This window comes from Pelobates fuscus, chromosome 2 (assembly GCF_036172605.1).
Source record: "Pelobates fuscus isolate aPelFus1 chromosome 2, aPelFus1.pri, whole genome shotgun sequence".
In the NCBI taxonomy this organism is placed as follows: domain Eukaryota; kingdom Metazoa; phylum Chordata; class Amphibia; order Anura; family Pelobatidae; genus Pelobates; species Pelobates fuscus.
The window spans coordinates 193,365,301-193,384,974 of record NC_086318.1 but is presented as its reverse complement, the minus strand read 5'-3'; the positions used below and the strand labels follow the sequence as shown (position 1 = coordinate 193,384,974).

General features: G+C 43.3%; 1 protein-coding gene across 1 annotated transcript in view; it reads left to right on the top strand.

Annotated features, from left to right (window-relative positions):
* Nucleotides 1-18,934, top strand: part of PGM3 (phosphoglucomutase 3) — a 35,900-nt gene extending 16,966 nt beyond the window's left edge. Inside the window, exons 4-13 of the mRNA XM_063441143.1 lie at nt 8,549-8,616; nt 9,849-9,982; nt 11,414-11,609; nt 11,690-11,847; nt 12,402-12,485; nt 13,895-13,993; nt 14,502-14,618; nt 16,938-17,060; nt 18,078-18,251; nt 18,811-18,934. Coding sequence (XP_063297213.1) covers nt 8,549-8,616; nt 9,849-9,982; nt 11,414-11,609; nt 11,690-11,847; nt 12,402-12,485; nt 13,895-13,993; nt 14,502-14,618; nt 16,938-17,060; nt 18,078-18,251; nt 18,811-18,900 — 1,243 coding nt within the window. The 3' untranslated portion in view covers nt 18,901-18,934. The remainder of the gene's footprint in view (nt 1-8,548; nt 8,617-9,848; nt 9,983-11,413; nt 11,610-11,689; nt 11,848-12,401; nt 12,486-13,894; nt 13,994-14,501; nt 14,619-16,937; nt 17,061-18,077; nt 18,252-18,810) is intronic.
* The last annotated feature ends 740 nt before the right edge of the window (nt 18,935-19,674 follow it).

The window sequence follows — 19,674 nt, the reverse complement described above, 5'->3', positions numbered from 1 at the left end:
TGGAACTTATTTGGGCAGGGGACCATGCAGGCAGTCGATCAAATTATGACCTCCATGAAATTCCTGAACCCCTGATCCGATCTGGATGATTTTTGGATATGTTGGTCACCCAGATCAGGGCTATCCGGGGATTTTGTGGGGATTTTGTGTGTTTAAAGGCAGGTTTTGTAAAAATTTATGTTTTCTGTGCCTGGTGATAATTGTTTAATACAGTGGCTGACTCCATTATCTCCCAGGCATAGGGGAGTGATTGACCTATTTTGTATGGGAGTGTCCTGGACCTGAGAGCCTGTAATCGTGTATATGTTTTTACTGTAGTCTACTTTCAAGTCCATGGGGGAGTGCCCCTTGCCTGGTGACCTGCATAAAAGGCCAATTGTGGCTGCCATTAAAGAGATACGTTTTCCCCATCATGAAGTCTAGGCTCATGTTTGGGGAATTGGAGAGCTATATTCACTCTGGGGATTGCTATAATCACTATACTCCAATGGATCACAACAATTGCTCTTGTAAGAGCAGCCTGCTTCGCTCTCTGGACTAGGAGAGGTCTACTCACTGGATTCTGGATCCTGGTCTTAGGTCCAGGGTGGGTGGAGGACAGCAAGACCCCAACCAAGCTGCAACGGTTTGTGGGGTTTACGGTGGTTATGGTGTCCCAGTGCGGTGCTTATAGTGCTCGAAACTACTAGGAAGCAGCGATTGACAGAGGTACCCAGTCGAGGTGCCAGGCGGTCCATCACACTTATCATTTGGAGTTTTATTTAGGAGTAAACTCAACTTCTTAAAGACCAAAGGTGGAATAATTCCATTATAACAAATAAGCCTTTAAAACTCCTATATCAAAGTGTAATCCCCTATTAGTTTATGGGTGGCAGGGCTGTATAGATCTGCAAACACAGCATAGCGGCAAAGAGTCTATGGAATCCAAGTGTGGTGACAGCATGAAATATTGATGATCCTTAAGCAGTTAAGAAAACACAATGACGGGTAATAAAACTTCATTATTTTCAAAGAACCAGTATTAGAAAAAGAGCACAATCAGATCAATTAAGGTGAAGGTAAATTGCTAAAAACAAAATGTGGATTTGGGGACAAGGTAGGGTTTTAGATCAATACTTTTCCCCAAAACTTTAATAGGGGGCCATGTTGATTTCTGGAAATGTATGAAAATGTGTAGTGAATGAGCTGACATGAGACAATAAATGGCCCTACATTGAATGGCACGTCTTTATGTAGGACTCCATGTCATGTTCTGATTGCTCTCTTCATCATCTGTGTTGAAATGAACAATGGAGAAAAGAGTCAGTGCAACCAGAACCTGAATAACTATCAATTTTCTTTGGTTAATAAGTGATTGGGGGGGCGTGGCTTGGAGGTCCGCGAAGATGGCAGCATAAACTGAGAGCTCCCCGCCGGCCTAACTTTCAACCTCACCGACCGCACTAACAATAGCCGAAAATGGGGAAAACACATCGCGCATCGAGCGCCCAAAGACCCGGGGACACCCCGAAACGCACCGGGACCCCCTCCGTGAAGCCGTACCTCGTGGCACCGGCGGATCTGGACCAGGCCTCGAACGACTCCACGGCCTCCGGCCTTTCCCACCCGCGTTCCCCGCAGGGTGACCATCCACTACCGACCTCCCAAGCTTCCCTACCCGACATAATGTCTATGCTGCAGCAACTACCCACAAAAGCGGATTTGAAGACTGCAAACGCGGAACTCCGCGCGTCCATTACCGCTGAGCTACATGCCATGCGTGAGGACATACAAGGCCTCAGCCAAAAGGTGACTCAGTTGGAAGCTGACAGCGACCACATGTCTGCGGTTCAGGCAGCAACCACAGACAGACTGCAATCCCATACCAAGATACTACAACAAATGGCGCTTCACATTGAGGACCTGGACAACAGGGGTAGGAGACAAAATATTAGAATCAGAGGGGTGCCAGAGGCGCTGGACAAGAAAAGCCCGATCCAAGACACCTTGCTGGACTTATTTAATAAATTGCTGATGCGACCTCTCCAGACACCCATTAGCTTTGTACGAGCGCACCGCGCCCTGAGGCCTCCGGGCCCCCCAGACGGGCCACCCCGTGACATTATTTGCTGCTTGGAAAGCTTTCCACTGAAGGAGGAAATCCTCCGCAAAGCAAGGGGCACGGATAAAATAATACTGGAAAACTCGGAAGTCCACCTGTTTCCTGACCTGTCCCCAGCTACGCTATCGTTTAGACGAGCCTTGAAACCCCTTACAAGGCAGCTACAAGCAGCCCAAATGAGGTACCGCTGGTGCTTCCCCACGGGCCTACAGGTTGCTACACCCAACGGCCCCTTCACGATCCTAGAGGAAGAAGACGCCCAGGCGCTGCAAAGAGAGCTGCACCTTTCGCCAGAAACTCTGACTTGGCCGAACCCACTCAACTTCTACGCTTTTGCCCCCAGATCACAGGACACGGGCCCTCGCCCTCAGAGAATTCGTCCCCCCCGTACTCAAACGACCAGACCAGTGGGGACACCCAACTGAAACCCGCTCCATTCCTGGGAGGTTACCCCCCCCCCCGGAACCGCCATGCTGACTCCACTAGCAGACTATGAACTGTACCACCCGCCGCAGACCACCCTTGGCGCTTCACCGCTATTGTGAACTTTGACTGTCATTTGGTCACAGCAAGTATTATGAGAACTGAAACTCCACTTTGGGTGTGGGGGGGAATATTAGACCTAGCTAAGATTGCCCCGGGGGGTGAAAGGGGTACTATACCCACACTGCCGCAGAGAGGAAAGGTACCCACGAAGGGCCTAGGCCCGAGAGGGAAAACAATAGGAGCAACGCACCTCATAGCCCCATTACAAGGCCCCCCACACTCTAATACTCTAACAATTAAGGGCCCTCTGTATTAACTGAGATCGGTACATTAGGCTGGGGAAGGAGGGGATGTCTAGCTTTGGGAGCGGGAGGGGGGAAGGCGACGGGGACTTGGGAGGGGGGAGGAAGGCGGAATTGTAGGCCAGTGGACCTGCTAGGCTCTACCGCACAGGGGGGGGGGGGGGAGGGAGGGTGATCTTGAAATGTTGATGTGTTTTGTGTTATGGCTAATACTATTGCTACTGTTTTTTACTGTATTATATGGTGAGGTTGACACTCATGCTGAATTTTGTATAGATTGTGCCGTAAGTCGGGGAGACGATGGATCCTAACTGGGTGGTGCCCCGAGAGGTCACAGTGGTCTGTGACGACCTTTTTGAGAGCGCACTTGACCCCCTGGACCCTACTCACTTGGGATTCCCGGACCCCTTCGACTGCCCTACTGGAGTGAGCGACCAGAATCAGGTGAGCGGTCCCCCTCCGCCCTCTAGCGGACGGGGGGGTTCCAGCCCCCCTTCGCTCTTTTCCGATACCGCTGGTTATAGCGATTTTGTACAGACTTACCGACTGTGACTCTTGACTCCTGACTTTTTCCCTCCCCGCCTAACCCAAGCCTTCCTGTGCCCCCCCCCCCTTTTTCCCTACCCCACCCTCCCGCTTGTCCGCCGGACGGACAAGCCTACGCTGATACACGACTGCTAGAAGAGCCCCGGCCATGTCCATTGCCCCGGCCCCCATCACGATACTTTCCCTGAACGCCAGAGGCCTTAATCAACCTGAGAAACGGTCGGGAGCGGTGAGGGAATTTCTCTCCCGTAAGGCATCGATTGTGTTCGTACAAGAAACGCATTTCAGGGAGGGGTCACGTCCCACACTGACGAATCACCACTACCCCATAGGATACTTTAGCGACTTTCAGGGGGGAAAGTCCAGAGGAACTGCGATCCTCATTCATAGACGCATCCCGTTCACGGAAAAAGATGTACAAACCGACCCGGAGGGTCGATATACCTTTTTAAAGGGGGAGATAGCGGGCACGCTTTACACCTTCGCTAACATTTATGCCGCAGACAATACCGTTTCCTGGCCCGGACACTTCGCTCACTGCGGCGCTTCGCAGAAGGGGTACTGGTCCTAGGGGGAGACCTAAACGTAGCTCTAGACCCCAAATGGGACTCCTCCTCAGGACGCTCACCCGTCCCTACCCAACACATCGCGGCAATCAGGGCCTTACTGACGAGGGAGAGACTAGTGGACTGCTGGAGAGCACTACACCCTGACGAAAGGGACTATACCTTCTACTCTCACCCGCACAATTCCTACACTCGTATTGACTACCTCTTCCTTTCACAATACCACCTCCCACTGGCCCTCCAGGCTGACCAAGGCACCGCAACGTGGTCGGACCATGCACCGGTGTCGGTCACCCTGGAGTCTCCCCTTTTCAGACCTAGGGTCTCCAAGTGGAGGCTGAATGAAGCTCTGCTTGCCATGCCAGAACTGACTGCAGACATAGACACCACACTCCGAGACTACTTTACACACAATGGCGACCAGACGTCCCCCACCATACGATGGGAAGCACACAAAAGTGTTATCAGGGGGCATTTCATACAAAAGGGCGCTCTCCTGAAACGACAGAGGGAGGCACGCATGACTACACTGTTAGCAGACATACACAGCCTAGATACCCTCAACAAACGCCTCCAACTCCCTACCCACCAAGCCACACTGTTAGGTCTAAGGAGGGAACTGACCACACTCATACAATCCCAACATCATAGGGCAGTTCTACGACACAAGGCATTCTTTCATGTAAACGGTAATAAGAGTGGGAAGCTCCTAGCACGCATGCTCAACAAAAGAAGGCGGGACACATACATAGACCGCATTCGGGACAAGGAAGGGAACCTCCACAGACACCCCACCAAGATACAGGAGATCATTCGTTCATATTATGCAGACTTATACTCCCTACCACGACCGCACACTGACACGCACACTCTCAGACTCCGCGACTCTATAGATGAGTACCTCTCGGCCCATGCACTCCCCGCCCTAGCGACTGACGTATCAAACCGACTAGAAGAACCCATTACCATGGAGGAACTTGCGCTAGCGATTAAAAGCTCCAAATCAGGGAGAAGCCCAGGCCCCGACGGGCTACCACTAAAATATTACAGGACATACGCTGACATACTTTACTCCCCATTGACAGACATGTTCAACGCGATCAGAGAGGGGCACGAACTTCCCGGACAGGCTCTAATGGCGCACATTACTATCATCCCCAAAGAGGGGAAGGATCGAGAGCACTGTGGCGGCTACCGACCCATATCCCTCATCAATACGGACATTAAACTCCTAGCAAAAGTCCTGGCGACTAGACTTCAGACGCACGTTCCCGGTCTGGTCCACGCAGACCAGGTTGGGTTTGTGCTGGGTCGAGAGGCTAGGGACAACACTATCAGAGCCCTGACACTAATGCATAGGAACACCGAGACGAACACGGGCCTTCTCCTACTCTCCACAGACGCGGAGAAAGCCTTTGATAGGGTCAATTGGGAATACATGTTCCGGACATTAACACACCTGGGAATGGGACCACACCTTTTGGGCTGGATTAAAGCCCTGTACTCCAAACCGACAGCACACGTACTGGTCAATGGGGCCCTAACAGACCCGTTCCCTATATATAACGGTACGCGTCAGGGATGTCCCCTCTCCCCGCTACTTTTTGTCTTAGCATTGGAGCCATTCCTGAACACCATCAGACATCATCCCGACATTACCGGCATTCACACAGGAGACACGCACCACAAAATTGCCGCCTACGCGGATGACCTACTGTTTTTCCTCACACATCCAGAGGTCTCCCTGCCCAACCTAGTTCAGGCCTTCCACACATTCGGACTCCTCTCGGGATTGAAAATTAATTTCTCGAAATCCTATGTCTTAAACATTAGTGTACCCACACCTCGCGCAGACCAACTGCGCAGGAGCTACAAATTCCAATGGGCCTCGGACAAGATACGCTACCTGGGTACTTGGCTGACAGTGTGCGCAACCACCCTGTACGCGACAAACTTCACCCCATTACTGACCCAATTTCGGAAAGAGATGAGGGAATGGGCCTTCCCCCACATATCCTGGTTAGGTAGGGTGCAGGTGGTGCTCTACCTCTTCCAAGCCTTGCCTATCCTGATCCCAACCTCTTTCTTCACGACACTCCGGGGAGCACTGGGGTCCTATGTGTGGAACGGGAGGAGACCCAGACTGAAATACTCACTGCTCACACGGCCCAAAGACAAAGGAGGACTAGCCCTCCCAGACTTTCTGCTATACTACAAAGCGTGTCACCTACAACGAGTAGTGGAATGGTCCAAACTAGGGGTACACAAGCTGTGGAAGTCCTTAGAGGGACACGCAGCGGGGGTCCCCGCCGCCCTACTCCCATGGCTCCCAGCGGGAGGTTCTGGGAGGGAGGCCCGTTACACACCCTACACAAAAGCGACTCTGACGGTATGGAGGAGTGTGGGGCGTCATGCTCTTAGTACACACCCCTCCCCCCTTCTGCCTCTCACCCATAACCCGGACTTCCAACCAGGCCTAGACCCGAAGGCCTTGCAAATTTTAGTGGACGACCCCCTACCCCGACTGAGACATGTCTGTTCCAACCGGGGACTGAAAGACCTGACAGAGTTACGTGGGGTGACCCCTCAGTCCTTCCTGACGCGTTTTCGCTATGCACAGGTACGCAACTACATAAAACTCCTCCCACAGGGACAGGCTTTGGGCAGAGATCTCACAACTTTTGAGAGACTATGCTCAGCCCCTGACCCACTACCACATGGAATTTCACACCTCTACTCCCTCCTCCAAACGCAAACTCCAGTAGAGACACCTAACTTTATGGGGAAATGGGAGGAATCCCTAAATAAGACGTTTAGCGCCCTTGAATGGGAAAAGATCTGTAATAATGTTCACCACTGCTCAACATTTAGCAAGAGTCAGGAGACTGCTTATAAACTGCTCACGAGATGGTATCACACACCAGCTACTGCGCACCACATAAACTCTCAAGACTCCCGCCTATGCTGGAGGTGTGAGAAGGAGATAGGCACACTCTTACACATTTGGTGGAACTGCGAACTGATTCAACCGTTCTGGCGCACTATCCACCAAGTCCTAGCCCGCTTCTCAGAGAACCCCCCACCCCTTGAACCGGCAGCTATGCTGCTCCACCACACGCCCACCCCCACGTCCAAATATAAAAAGACACTCACGATCCGAATCATTAATGTAGCAAAACAATTAATCCCACAGTTTTGGAAGAATAAAACGGCCCCGCCCTTATCCCAGTGGTTTGCCCAGATGGAGGACCTCAGAGCAGTCGAGGAACTTATCATGTACGCGGCTGGCCCGCAAAAACAACAGCAGACTTACCTAGACATATGGACGCAGTGGATACTGTCGACCACGAAACCGGAATTCCAGTCCATGCTAACGGACTACACGACCGATAACCCAAGACTAACAAAAGCAGAGACAGTAGACTAACCCTACCCCTCCTTCCCTACCTGGACCCTGCCCCCCTTTTCCCTGACTCCCTTACTTCGGACCGACTAGAGAGACGGAAACCCGTAACCAAGAGCAAGCAGACACTTTAGGCTGCATGAACACGAGCATTGGGCACTGACGACTGATGTACACCTCTATGCTTATCGGCCTCACCGACATACACACCTGAAGACCTGGTCGGTAGCCGAACCCGCAATGCCCATTACGATCCTACATGCCACCAGACCTAACTCATGATTGCTACGGATCTGGCCAATCGAATATTGCTTGCAGAATTCTGAGGTACACCTGTGAGCTCTGAGCTCCATAGGGCCTGCGCGCCCACAAGAATCTGTTATTGGTTTTTTTTGTTGTTTACTGATACTATGGATGTGTGAAGTACGACACAGAAGTTTTGAGCACTGACGAGGACCTGCGAGTCCACTACTACATGGGGCCTGCGCGCCCACAAGTTTATATTTGTGCCTTACTGTTTTATGGTTGGACTCATGTTGAGTCCTAAATATTGCTAACAACTGTACGTGGAGACTTGCACGTCTCGGAATGAAGCACATAATTTTGAAATAAAAATCATATTTACAAAAAAAAAAAATAAGTGATTGGGTACCCAACATGTTCGCTGATCATTGCTTGTGAATATAATTGGCTGCAGTCATAGTGGATTTTACCTAGATGTTCAGCAGTTGTGTTAACTGAACTCTCTGCATTGTAATGGGCAGAGAACCATTGACTACAAGAAAACAAATCAAAATGGACAGCAGCACTCTTCTTTCTTTCATTTGTTTTTTTTAAATATTTTTTTAGTCATTTGTGTCAGAATGCTTAGGCCACATTGGTGCTGGTCAAGGAAAACGGAACCAGAGGTACTCGGTGGAAATGTGAAAAAAAAATACTTGTGGTGTATTCATGTATTTTTTTTTATTTTTTTTTATGAGAAAAATATATGCATCTGATGTGATATAGCCTGATTGGGAAAAAAATTTGTTCACTTTGGCATTCAGATTTATAAATGTGTATGTGTGTAACCTGGCATGGGGTATACCTTGTATGGAATTGTGTTATACTCTTCTTACTTTCCTTTTTCTGCTTAAATCTTTAGGCCAAGCAGTGAAAGTCTGTCCCAAGCGGTGATTGATGGAGTAACTGCCCTGGACTCCAAATATCAAGGTATGCATATTCATTTGTAACCTCAGTGCAAACCTACTGTGCCTTCAGGATAATTTTACCTCATCCCTCTGTCAGTCCTTATATCGGCATCCTGTATCCTATAGGAGTCAATTCAAAGTGCTAACCCATACCTATAAAGCACTGAACAATTCTAGCCCCTCTTATATCTCTTCACAGATCCATAGGTATGCCCTTTCTTGGTCTCCCCGCTCTGCACGTGACCTTCTCCTGTCCACTGCTCGTACCCGTACGACCAACTCACGCTTGCAGGACTTCTCGCGGGGCGGCTCCCTTCCTATGGAATAGCCTGCCTACCGCTATCAGTCTCTCCCCTAGTCTTTGATCGTTTAAAATGTGCCTTAAAACCCATCTCTCTAGAAAAGCTTATGGCCTCCCAGAGTAACCTCTTCCTCACATACCTGTCTCTTGCTCTCTCCTAAAGGGCAGCACTTTACTCTCTCCTCCAGGTCTGCTTCACTCTCACCTTATTTGATTACGATTTCCTGTCCTAGTGTTTTTTATACCCCAACTCCAATAGACTGTAAACTCGTTTGAGCTGGGTCCTCTTTTTTTTTTTTTTTAATATAATTTATTTCATTTTTAATTGACAGACTTACAAAACAATACCATCTACAGTAATATATATATAGAAAGTGCACAGTGACCGTTTTCCTCAAATTGGAGAGGACATAAGACTAAAACATTGCCATATTCCTAATTCGTGGTTATTCCACTTATCTTGTGCTCATAACTATTATTGCATACAATAAATCCATATTTATAGTTAAAGTACATTATATTTATCCATACAAATCATCCGCATTTTCTTATTTATATAGCACCACTTCTTAACTATTTAACTTCTTACACCTTCATTACTGTGATAGACTTAACACACATTACAAGAACAAACACTGTTATGCATTGCAATCCCTACTTGGGGAACATCAGTGGGCCACTATACCATTGACTCATATTTAAAAAGAAAAAGAGAAAAAAAAGCTGAGCTGGGTCCTCTTTAATCTATCATTCCTGTAAGTTTTCTTGTAATTGTCCTATTTATAGTTAAATCCACCTTCTCATAATATTGTAAAGCGCCACGGAATCTGTTGGCGCTATATAAATGGCGATAATAATAATAATAATTTTAGGCATGAATTAAGAAGGAATGTGTCATTATTATTCTTTTTAGCTATATTGTGCAATTTCTCTTTCATTACTATATTTTTTAGACTATGGTCTGGTGACCACACCACAGCTTCACTATGTTATCTGCTGCCGGAATACAAACGGAGAATACGGAGAACCAACGATAGATGGGTACTACAAAAAATTGTCTCGGGCATTTAATGAGTTGGTCAAACAGGTAACAAGGCGGTTTATAATATAATTGTGTTTTGTTTTTGTTTATTTAATTACTCCTATTAAACAACAAGCCAAGTAACGGTTATCTATGAATAAAATACAAACAAAGCAATAACCACATACTGATATCTGCATTTGGTCTTGAAGCCTAAATAATCTTAATACCTCAATATATGTGTACGTGTCTATGTATATATGTGTCTGTGTGCATGGGTGTTATGTATATTTTAATAATATATGCACAAATAACCCATAGGGAGGGTTTTTATGCACTTCTGTCATTCTTTAAAACGTTGTTTGAAGAATTGAAGGGACTCTTTACCTCCATGATCACTTCTGCTTTTAGAAGGCGTCATGGAGGAAGAAGTTTGTATCTGCAATTCCTCTGCGTCAAACACTGCACATACAGAACTATCAGCACTTTTGTGCTGGGTGCTTGTTGCACAACAGGCACACGTGACTTGGTTCCAGACTGCCTCATCACTTCAGCGCAAAAATCCCTACATGGCTCCTTTGATTATTAGCTCACAGTAAGAAGTGTAACCGAGTAACGATATGTAAATAAGACTGCTGCGCTGCAAATATATGCATTTGAAAAGTAGCCTACTGTAACTAGTAAAAAGATGCATAGGCATGTGCTTACGTCAGGCTGTAGATTGCACATCTAGAAAATTGTAGATCCTAGCTGTGAGCCAGCTAAAGTAGCTTAATTACTTACATAAGACAAAAATAAAACAGTATATGAGCTCTGGTAACATGCCTGATAGAGTGAGATAGAAAAAGCTGGTTAAATCAACTGGTTGGATCGTCTGAGTGAAAGTGATAAGTGTAGCCGAGTAACGATATGTGACTAAGACAGTATAGGGTCACCCCGAGTACCCTCACATCACTGCTATAAAGTGAATAAAGTAAAATAATGGTTTGGTCCGCGCAAGGCCTTCATCACGACCCAAGAATGTCCAGCCAGCTGGGGAAAAAGCTAATTGACGAAAAATAAAACCATAAAGCGGCTGGCGTAAGCCTTTAAGTAGTTCCTTCTAAAATTAATCTTTTTCTCACTCTGCACATCACTTTGTTTCTTCCTAGTTCATATATCTTACCTTTTTTTGATTTTCAGTTTTGCAATTTCATATTTTATGAGTATTGTAGTATTTGTTCTTATTGTATTACTGTTGTTCAGTAGTTGGCCTCCACATGCTTTTCCCTTCTGATCTTTACCCTTATTACCACCGAGAGTGCTTAAGAATCATCTAAAGCCATCTTAATACACTCTTTACTGGTACAGAAAGTAGGCCTATGTCCAGGAAAACCCAGTCGAATAGTTAATATTACACATTTGCACCATCTTTATTTTTCTATTGATGGTGACATTCTGTTACTCGTGTATTAGTCTGGTGATAAAAATGTTGATATTTTTTACATTATGTTTTAGGTTGCTGACTGTGGGGATGGACGCTTATACTTGAATGTGGATGGAGCAAATGGTATTGGTGCTTTAAAGCTGAAGGAAATGGAAAAGCATCTGAATTCAGTGCTTTCACTTAAACTTTATAATGAAGGCTGCAAAGGGAAACTCAACTGTGAATGTGGAGCAGATTATGTCAAAGTACAACAGAAACCTCCGCAGGGTAAGGACGCCGCTGCCCTAGAGTCAGGACTGGCTTTACTGTAAGTTTATCTCATTACTCTCCTTCCTGTCTCGTTCTAGGTATTGAAGCGAAACCCCTTGATCGTTGCTGTTCTTTTGATGGAGATGCTGATCGAATTGTTTATTTCTACAAAGACCATGGTGGAGTGTTTCACCTACTCGATGGAGATAAAATTGCCACCTTAATAAGCACTTTCATCAAAGAACTGCTAGTGAAGGTAAAGGCTACTTTAAACCCATATCCTATGTGTTCATCGTGAAGACTATAAGAGCATTTTATTTAGCTTTGTTTGCTGTATCAACTTTGTATGTACAGTATAGTGGATCAGTCCTTATTTTAGGAGGTTCCTTTTATTGACACATTCAGCTTGGTCTTGATGTTCCTTTGCAGATTGCTAACAGACATGCCGGTGTGTGCTCTATTGGCCCACACTCACTGGGGCAGTGTCTCCAATTAAATGTTCTTGCCGGTACCACTTGTTTCCATTGTGATTGTCGCACTTTTAGACCACTTTATAGAAAAGAACACCTTGATAATCACCCCCTTTGTTTTTTGTTTGAAGCGTAGTCTTTTGAAACATTGCTGAATTCAGTCTACTCTCTAAAGTCTTTACAGCTTATTAACAACACAATCAAGAATAAATTCATTTGAACAACCAAGAAACACAGTCCAGTTTTATTAAAATACAGAACAAAAAGAGATATGCACAAAAATATATATCACGTACCTTAAATTTAATCCCTAACTTTTATTTTATTTTTATTTACGCAGGTTGGCTTGAGTTTACAAATGGCAGTTGTGCAAACTGCCTATGCAAATGGTAGTTCCACACGTTATTTGGAAGATGTTATGAAGGTATCTTATTTTGGACGTATCTGGTTTTGTTAATGCATTTGGTGATTCTGTTTGCTTCTTTATCCATGTGGATCTCAAATCCAGTGACCCTTAGATATGTTTGTATCAAGATCTAAAATCCACGGACATAGTGACGTGATAATTCGCTATTTGTATTGTAAAGATTTGTGATACTTGCTTAAATAATTTAAAAACGGGTGATCTGTATTATTATTTTAAAAATGAGTATCAATGTGATATAATGTGTAGGAATATTACTAATTTTTATTGGCACTTTTCTTATATAAAAAAAAAACTCTTATCAGGGAGGCGGGGCCTGACAGCCGACCAAGATGGCTGCATGTTGCTTGAGCTCTTAAGTGAAAACCAGAATCGTCACGTTTATACTGATATTGCTGCTGGTTTCCTGACTGAGGAAAGTCTCAGGTGAATTTGGGTCAGCACTCCAGTGCTGTATCTTACTGCAGGAGAACCGAATGTGTGAATGTAATAGGCTGATCTCCAACCTTCATTTCTATAGCAGAGTTGTTTTGTCTAATTTAAATATGTCTCTCCATACGCACTGGGCAGCAGTGTAGACTTTTTCTTTTTTTGTGGTCTCAGTACCCAGTGGCACATTTAAGCTTACGGATTAATTTTATTCTTGTGTGTTCACAAATGAGTCAGTATACTCTACTTCACTAGTCATTGGTGCCAATATCATGCTTTGTTTTCATGTAGTTATTTGTTTGGTACCATTGCATGTCTCATGTATGTGCTATACTCCTTAACCGACCTATAATGCTAGTTTCATAGCAGACAGTTTTCGTCTTATCTAAACTAAGCTCGAAGCCTGTGTCTGGATATCTGATACTGCATTTGTTTTTTTTTCCTCTTTTTCTTTTTGATTTCATAAAAATGTGCTAGTACATGCCATGCCATAGCAATATGCCAACATGTGTCTTCTTGAAAGCTTGCTTTGCTGTTATGGCTTTGCAAGCCTATGTGTACTCTATTGCATGAAAGCAATAAAGATTGAAAAAAAAAAAACCCCCAAAAAAACTTTTTTATCAAATCTTATGTAAAAGATTGTGTTCCATCTTAAACTTCCTACAATAATGTGCTGTGTTTGTTGTATGTTTTGTAATATGTATATAGATGTCGCTCTGTAGCTGGGAGGATGATTTGTGAGCAGTGCAGTGATGGATAGCTGCCATCATTAGCATCTGTTATGAGGTTTCCTATGTTCTATTCAGAGAATGGTTATATGCTGACTTTTTACTGCACCTGAAGATAGATGCAGGATACCAGGACATTTCGCCATGTTGGATTGTTTTAATGAGTGATTTATTGAGTCACATCTGTCTCATGCAAAACTGCAATTTGAAAAGCTCTAAATCTTGTTGCATCTCCTGTTTCTTTTAAAACAGGTCCCTGTGTACTGTGCAAAGACTGGTGTAAAACACTTGCATCATAAAGCCCAAGAGTTTGATATTGGAGTCTATTTCGAGGCTAACGGACATGGAACAGTAAGCATAATTGTATTAATATGTTTACATAGTAAATATGGGGAGGGAGGAGTGATGGATTTGTTTCTTGAGACTTATCAGTTAAATAAATTCTCATATAGATGGAGCTATTAATTGAAAGAGAGATATTTTGTAGAGGTAAGATTGACAGGTATGTGACTTCTACAGAAATGAAGGAAACCAAGTTTTAAGGAGTGATGGTACATGAAAGTGGTATTGTACCATTCTATATTACTCTGTAAATGTATGTTTCTCTTTGTGAAAACTCGCTCCACCGGCATTCTCTAGTGCCATTATGACCTATAGAAGCGGTAGAATGTTTAACTTAACCATTGACTATATAGTGTCTACTTGCTATAAAAGCAGTCTATCTGCAACAACAAAGCTTGTTGTCCATCCCTACTCTCATTACTTTTGGTATACTTAGCCATTCCATCTGCCTCTAGAGATGGGACCGTTCATAAATCTGTGTCCCGGAGCTGTATTTTTATATAACTTCATTTCACAGGTTCTGTTTAGCAAAACAGCAGAAGATCAGATCAGACAGCTGGCTAGTGAGGAGACCACTGATGACAAAAAGAAAGCAGCTCAAACACTACAGAACACTATTGATTTGATTAACCAGGTAAACCATATTTTATACAGTCTTGTGTCTCCTTTCTTTTATCTTTGTTTGTTTGTGCAAGCAATTATCTAAGGATTATGTATGTTGATGAACTGCAATTGGTAGATATTGTATTTGTGTGCAATAAAATCTATATTTAAAGGGTTACTCCAACCACCATTACCACTTCAGTGATTTAAAGTGGTCAGGGTGGAAGGAGTATATCTGTGCAGTGTTGATACTTTAAACGCTGCACTTACAATGTTATTGGTACTCGTATGCTGGGTGCTAGTTACACAGACTGAGGTGAAGGGTGGGGGATGTGAGGGGCCGGGGTGACTATACGATACTTCAAAACTGGGTGTCACTATGCATTGGTGTTCCAAATGTTCTGCTTGGCAAGGGAATTTAAGTTCTTGTTTTGTATCGTTTTACTCATGTCTATAAAATAAGAGGCTCAACAACCCGATTCAAATGTGCCCACTATGCTATTCCTGACATTTTAAATAAAGAGAGAAAAAAAATCATCCGCGTGCAAAGCACACCGACAAAGGTTTTATTAAGCTTTCCCTTGCAGTCAATCCCTGCAAGAGGAAGTGTTTTTCTCTCTTCTCTTTCTCCCTCAGTTGCTCCCTACTTGCTTTAAAATGAAATGTTTTTTTTAATTTTTTTTTTATTAATTCTCCATCCCAGTCTCCCTCGCCACACCTTCTTTTCCTTCCCACACCCTCTCTCCCTCTTCTCGACAGATCAGATTGCGTACATGTACTCTGATACTGCGAAATTGTTAAATCACAGGCTTCTCTATGAAAATCCTGTGACTGGACCTTGCAAGGTTCTGGTTGACGTCAGGAAGGGGGGTGGAAGGCTGGAGCTTTGCCCAGCGCTGGATATTATTTTTTTGCAGGTTTAAAGCTCAATGGAGGAGGATCCGACTAATAGTGCTCATTAGGGCATTTTACATAGGAAAAGGTTGGTTTGCAAGAAGTGGATGGAGTGGTGGAGTTGATACGGAGCCAGGAGTTGCCGTTGCTTCTTTTAGAATGGTTTTCACGTCTTACCAGACGTGTTTCTCTATCTTGGTTACTCCATCTCGGTTTCCCTGAAGTTTTATGCCCGGCAGTGCAAGGCTAAGCTCATTGGCTGAGAGTGGTCAACTGATGCCCACAGCCAGTAATCTAGCCCTGCAGAGCAGAGCTCAGCTCAGGAGAGCTAATGGCAGAAGCTTTTGACTCTCAGAGGAAGGCGAGGAGTAGCTCCTGGCAGACCCCAGGTAAGAAGTCAAACCATCCTAAAATGGAGACAGAGGATTAGAAATAAGATAAAGAATGCTGCAGATCATTTATTTTACATTTTTACAAAACATATACAAAAATACAGCTAAATATTTTATCTGCGAGGAACTGATAAAATGTGAGGACTGCAGTGATAAACGTGATTTGCCTAACTTTACATACATTTTCGGCCTCCTAGCACAGTTCTCCATATAGTACTGTTTTTGTTTTTTTAATGTGATTATTTTTTATTTAGTTTGTACAATGTTCATTTGAAGTGCAGTCATTGTAGTGCTTTAAATGAAAGCAGTATCCGTTTTCCCCTGGATCTCTGTTGTCTTTCACACTGCCCATTACCGGTTACCTCTCTCCATGTTATCCATTAGGCATCAAAGATGCAGCTTGTGTGGCTCACTTCACATTTCTCAAATCAGGGCAGTGTTGGCAACGTCTGCCTGGGCACCAAGTACAGATTAATGGCTTTTCTTTCTGCATGAAACTCTCAGCTTTCATTGAGGATGATCCTCCTCTTATGACACATGCAGTACATGGGCTTGACAGATGGAGGCTGCTGGAGTTGTGAATTGTGATGTCATATATCCCTGCTGCCTCCATCAGTATGACCTGTTCAGCATGACATAGGATTCACAGAGATCTGTGATGGGTTCCTTGAGGGCGGTCTCATCTCATGTCAACGCTACTTGCTAACACCTCCACACAAATACTTATCAATAATCGCACATCCTCATTGGCTCCAGATTCTACCGGCCACTTGGAAACACTTCATATTTATAGGATTGGATTTATCTGCATTTTTTTCAGTCTATATTCCTACAGAGCTTCCAAAATGTGGATATAGCTCTTTATTTCCTTCTGGGCACAGAGAAGAGGCTTTAATAATTTTGTAATGCCAAGACTGGGCACCCAATACAAGTGTTAATGTGTTTAGGTATTTAATCATGCACCTTTCTGAATAAGCTCAGCATACTGCATTCCAACATGTATTAATGTTATGTGAAAATGGTAAGTTATAACTCCGTTTAATCAATTTTATCTGATTTTATAGACTGTTGGAGATGCAATTTCTGACATGTTGGTAATTGAAGCTATCCTAAGTCTCAAAGGTTTGACTGTGCAAAAATGGGATGAAATATATACTGACCTTCCAAATCGCCAGCTTAAAGTGAAGGTTAGTGAAATATCTGCCAAACACATCAATAGTACACGTCTAGTCACAATTCAGATTTTTAAATGACCGAATTCTATTAAACCATTAATGCAGTTAATGTTTGCATTTACAGTGATAAATCGTCTGGTCGCTGATCATTATACTGTCTTTTCCCCCAAAACTGTTGGTTTTAAACCTCTCAGTAGCATTTCAATCCATTTACATTGGAATAATTCCAAAAGTAAAGCTATAATTTGTGAAACCTACTGCAATTAAACAGAAAGATTAATATGTGCAAATATAAGATCAGTGAATCAAAATGTTATAACCAAAAAATAAGTATGTGTCAAAGTTTCCATGTAAAAGAATGATGTCTAAGCATGAAAGAAGGAAAATATTTGGGCCAATCCCTCTCCTGCAGAGCAACCATAACCAGTGGGGGAAAGCATCTGTCCCAGGGCGCACATGATAATTTGATTCTAACCAATTACTGACGAAACATTGTGCTTCACATTACACATGTGGACTCTTCATGGCATAGGGCACGAATTAGGTCATCTTCACTACTTGATCTGACACATTTCTCAAGGACTGTGGAGTTGGTACACACAAGATTTGGCTCTGACTCCCGACTCCTCAGTTTTTCCCTTTGGCTCATTTAATATATAATAATAATAATAAAAAAAAATTCTTTATGGGATGTAGGTATGTGTACATGCTGAAATAGGATAAATTATGTATATTTTGTAGATAGTAGCAACTATAAAGGCAACAAAAATGAATAAGAATGCAACACTCGTGTGCAAATATATAACATGGCTTCAGTTAGTAACATATTAAGTTGATATAAAGAATACTATGCTATATCTTACCCTTACCCTTTGGTTACTGTACTATCCTTCCTTCTTAAAGTATGTGAAAAACTGGCGTGGTCTTCTGGTATCTTCTGTCAAATTTTTTCATTTGCAAATGAGAAAATCATTAAGAATTTGTTTTATATGTTTATTTTTCCTCTTTCTTTTCTCTTGTGCCTTCTAGGTCGCAGATAGAAAGGTAATTGAAACTACTGATGCAGAGAGGCGTACTGTGAAACCACCAGGGTTACAAGAGAAGATTGATGACCTTGTTAATAAGTACAATATGTCAAGAGCATTTGTGAGACCTTCAGGAACAGAGGATGTAGTCCGTGTATATGCCGAAGCAGACACCCAGGTGAGCATTTACACATCATTCAACATTGGGTTGCATGATGTGATCGTAATCTATGCATTAAAGGGATGAGCTTTGAGTCGTTTAAATTTTTTTTTTTTTTTTTTAAATGTATTCGTAATATAGTAATGGAAGTTAGAAAAATACAGGGGCGACAACTATTTAAATCAAATATATATGGGAGTGGTTTTAAAATTAAACATGCCCTGGTGTTGCTATAATGTTTTTGTTGCTGGCTCTATACCCAGGGCCGGCATGTCCTATAGGTTCTGAAAGTTGTCTGTATGTATGGGTGTGTGTGTGTATGGGTCTCTGTGTCTTTATGAGTCAGTGTGTGTGTGTGTATATGTTTGTCTGTGTGTCTGCATGGGTCAGTGTCTGTGTCTTTATGAGTCAGTGTGTGTGTGTGTATGGGTCTGTTTGTCTGTATGGGTCAGTGTATGCAAGTCTGCATGAGTGGGTGGAATGCCTAGGGCGACAAAAATCCTTGCACTGGCCCTGTCCATACATGTACTAAGAAAACGTCCAGTAGAGCTATATTAATACTGTTTTCACTTTATAGGACAATGCAGATGCTCTGGCCCACGAAGTGAGTTTAGCAGTGTTTCACCTTGCAGGAGGCGTCGGAGATGTTCCAAAGCCTTTAAGATGAGGAATAACCGCTGCAGTGTATAACCTATTTTTAGTATCTTTACTTCTTTCTCGGAGACTCTTTTCTACAAAAACAATCTTCAAATATAGTAGAAGTATTATTTTTCTCTTTAACTGGAATAATGTTGCTCTTGAGATTTTGGGTAAAAAAAGAAAAATATGGACCTCATTTATTACAAAATGTAGTCAATATAAATATTTAATAAAATAACATTTCAAATTATTGGTGACAATCCCTTTAAGAGAAATGTGCTTGGTGAGTTCACAAGTGAAATACAATAGGCTGTGTAAATGTCAAATACATGGGCTAGTCAGTGAACATTGTCATATTACATGTGCCAGAATATTAGTTATACTGTATAAATCTGACTTGATCTTTCATTTTTATAGACATTTCTTTTTTCATGCAATGTTTCTGTACTGTACAGTGATGCATAGTATAAAAGCAATCAGAAAAAAAGTGCGAAGTCAAACAATATATGATAGTCATTGTGTTCTTACTCTAGCAAATATGGCACTTGGATACAATATAATTTAATATTCTAATGCAGGAATGCCACATAAAGGGTCTATACTAATGATTCTGATGGCAGCCCTGATGTCCTCCCCATGTACCATATACATTTGCTGGTGAATTTTAGTATGCCCAGGCTCTTGACAAACTTCAAATGCAAGCATCAGAATAAAATTGTATTGCAGTTTATTTGCACTTTCTACAGGGTATACAATGCTGTGCTTCACGGAAATAAATAAAACAAAAAGAAAATTAATCCTA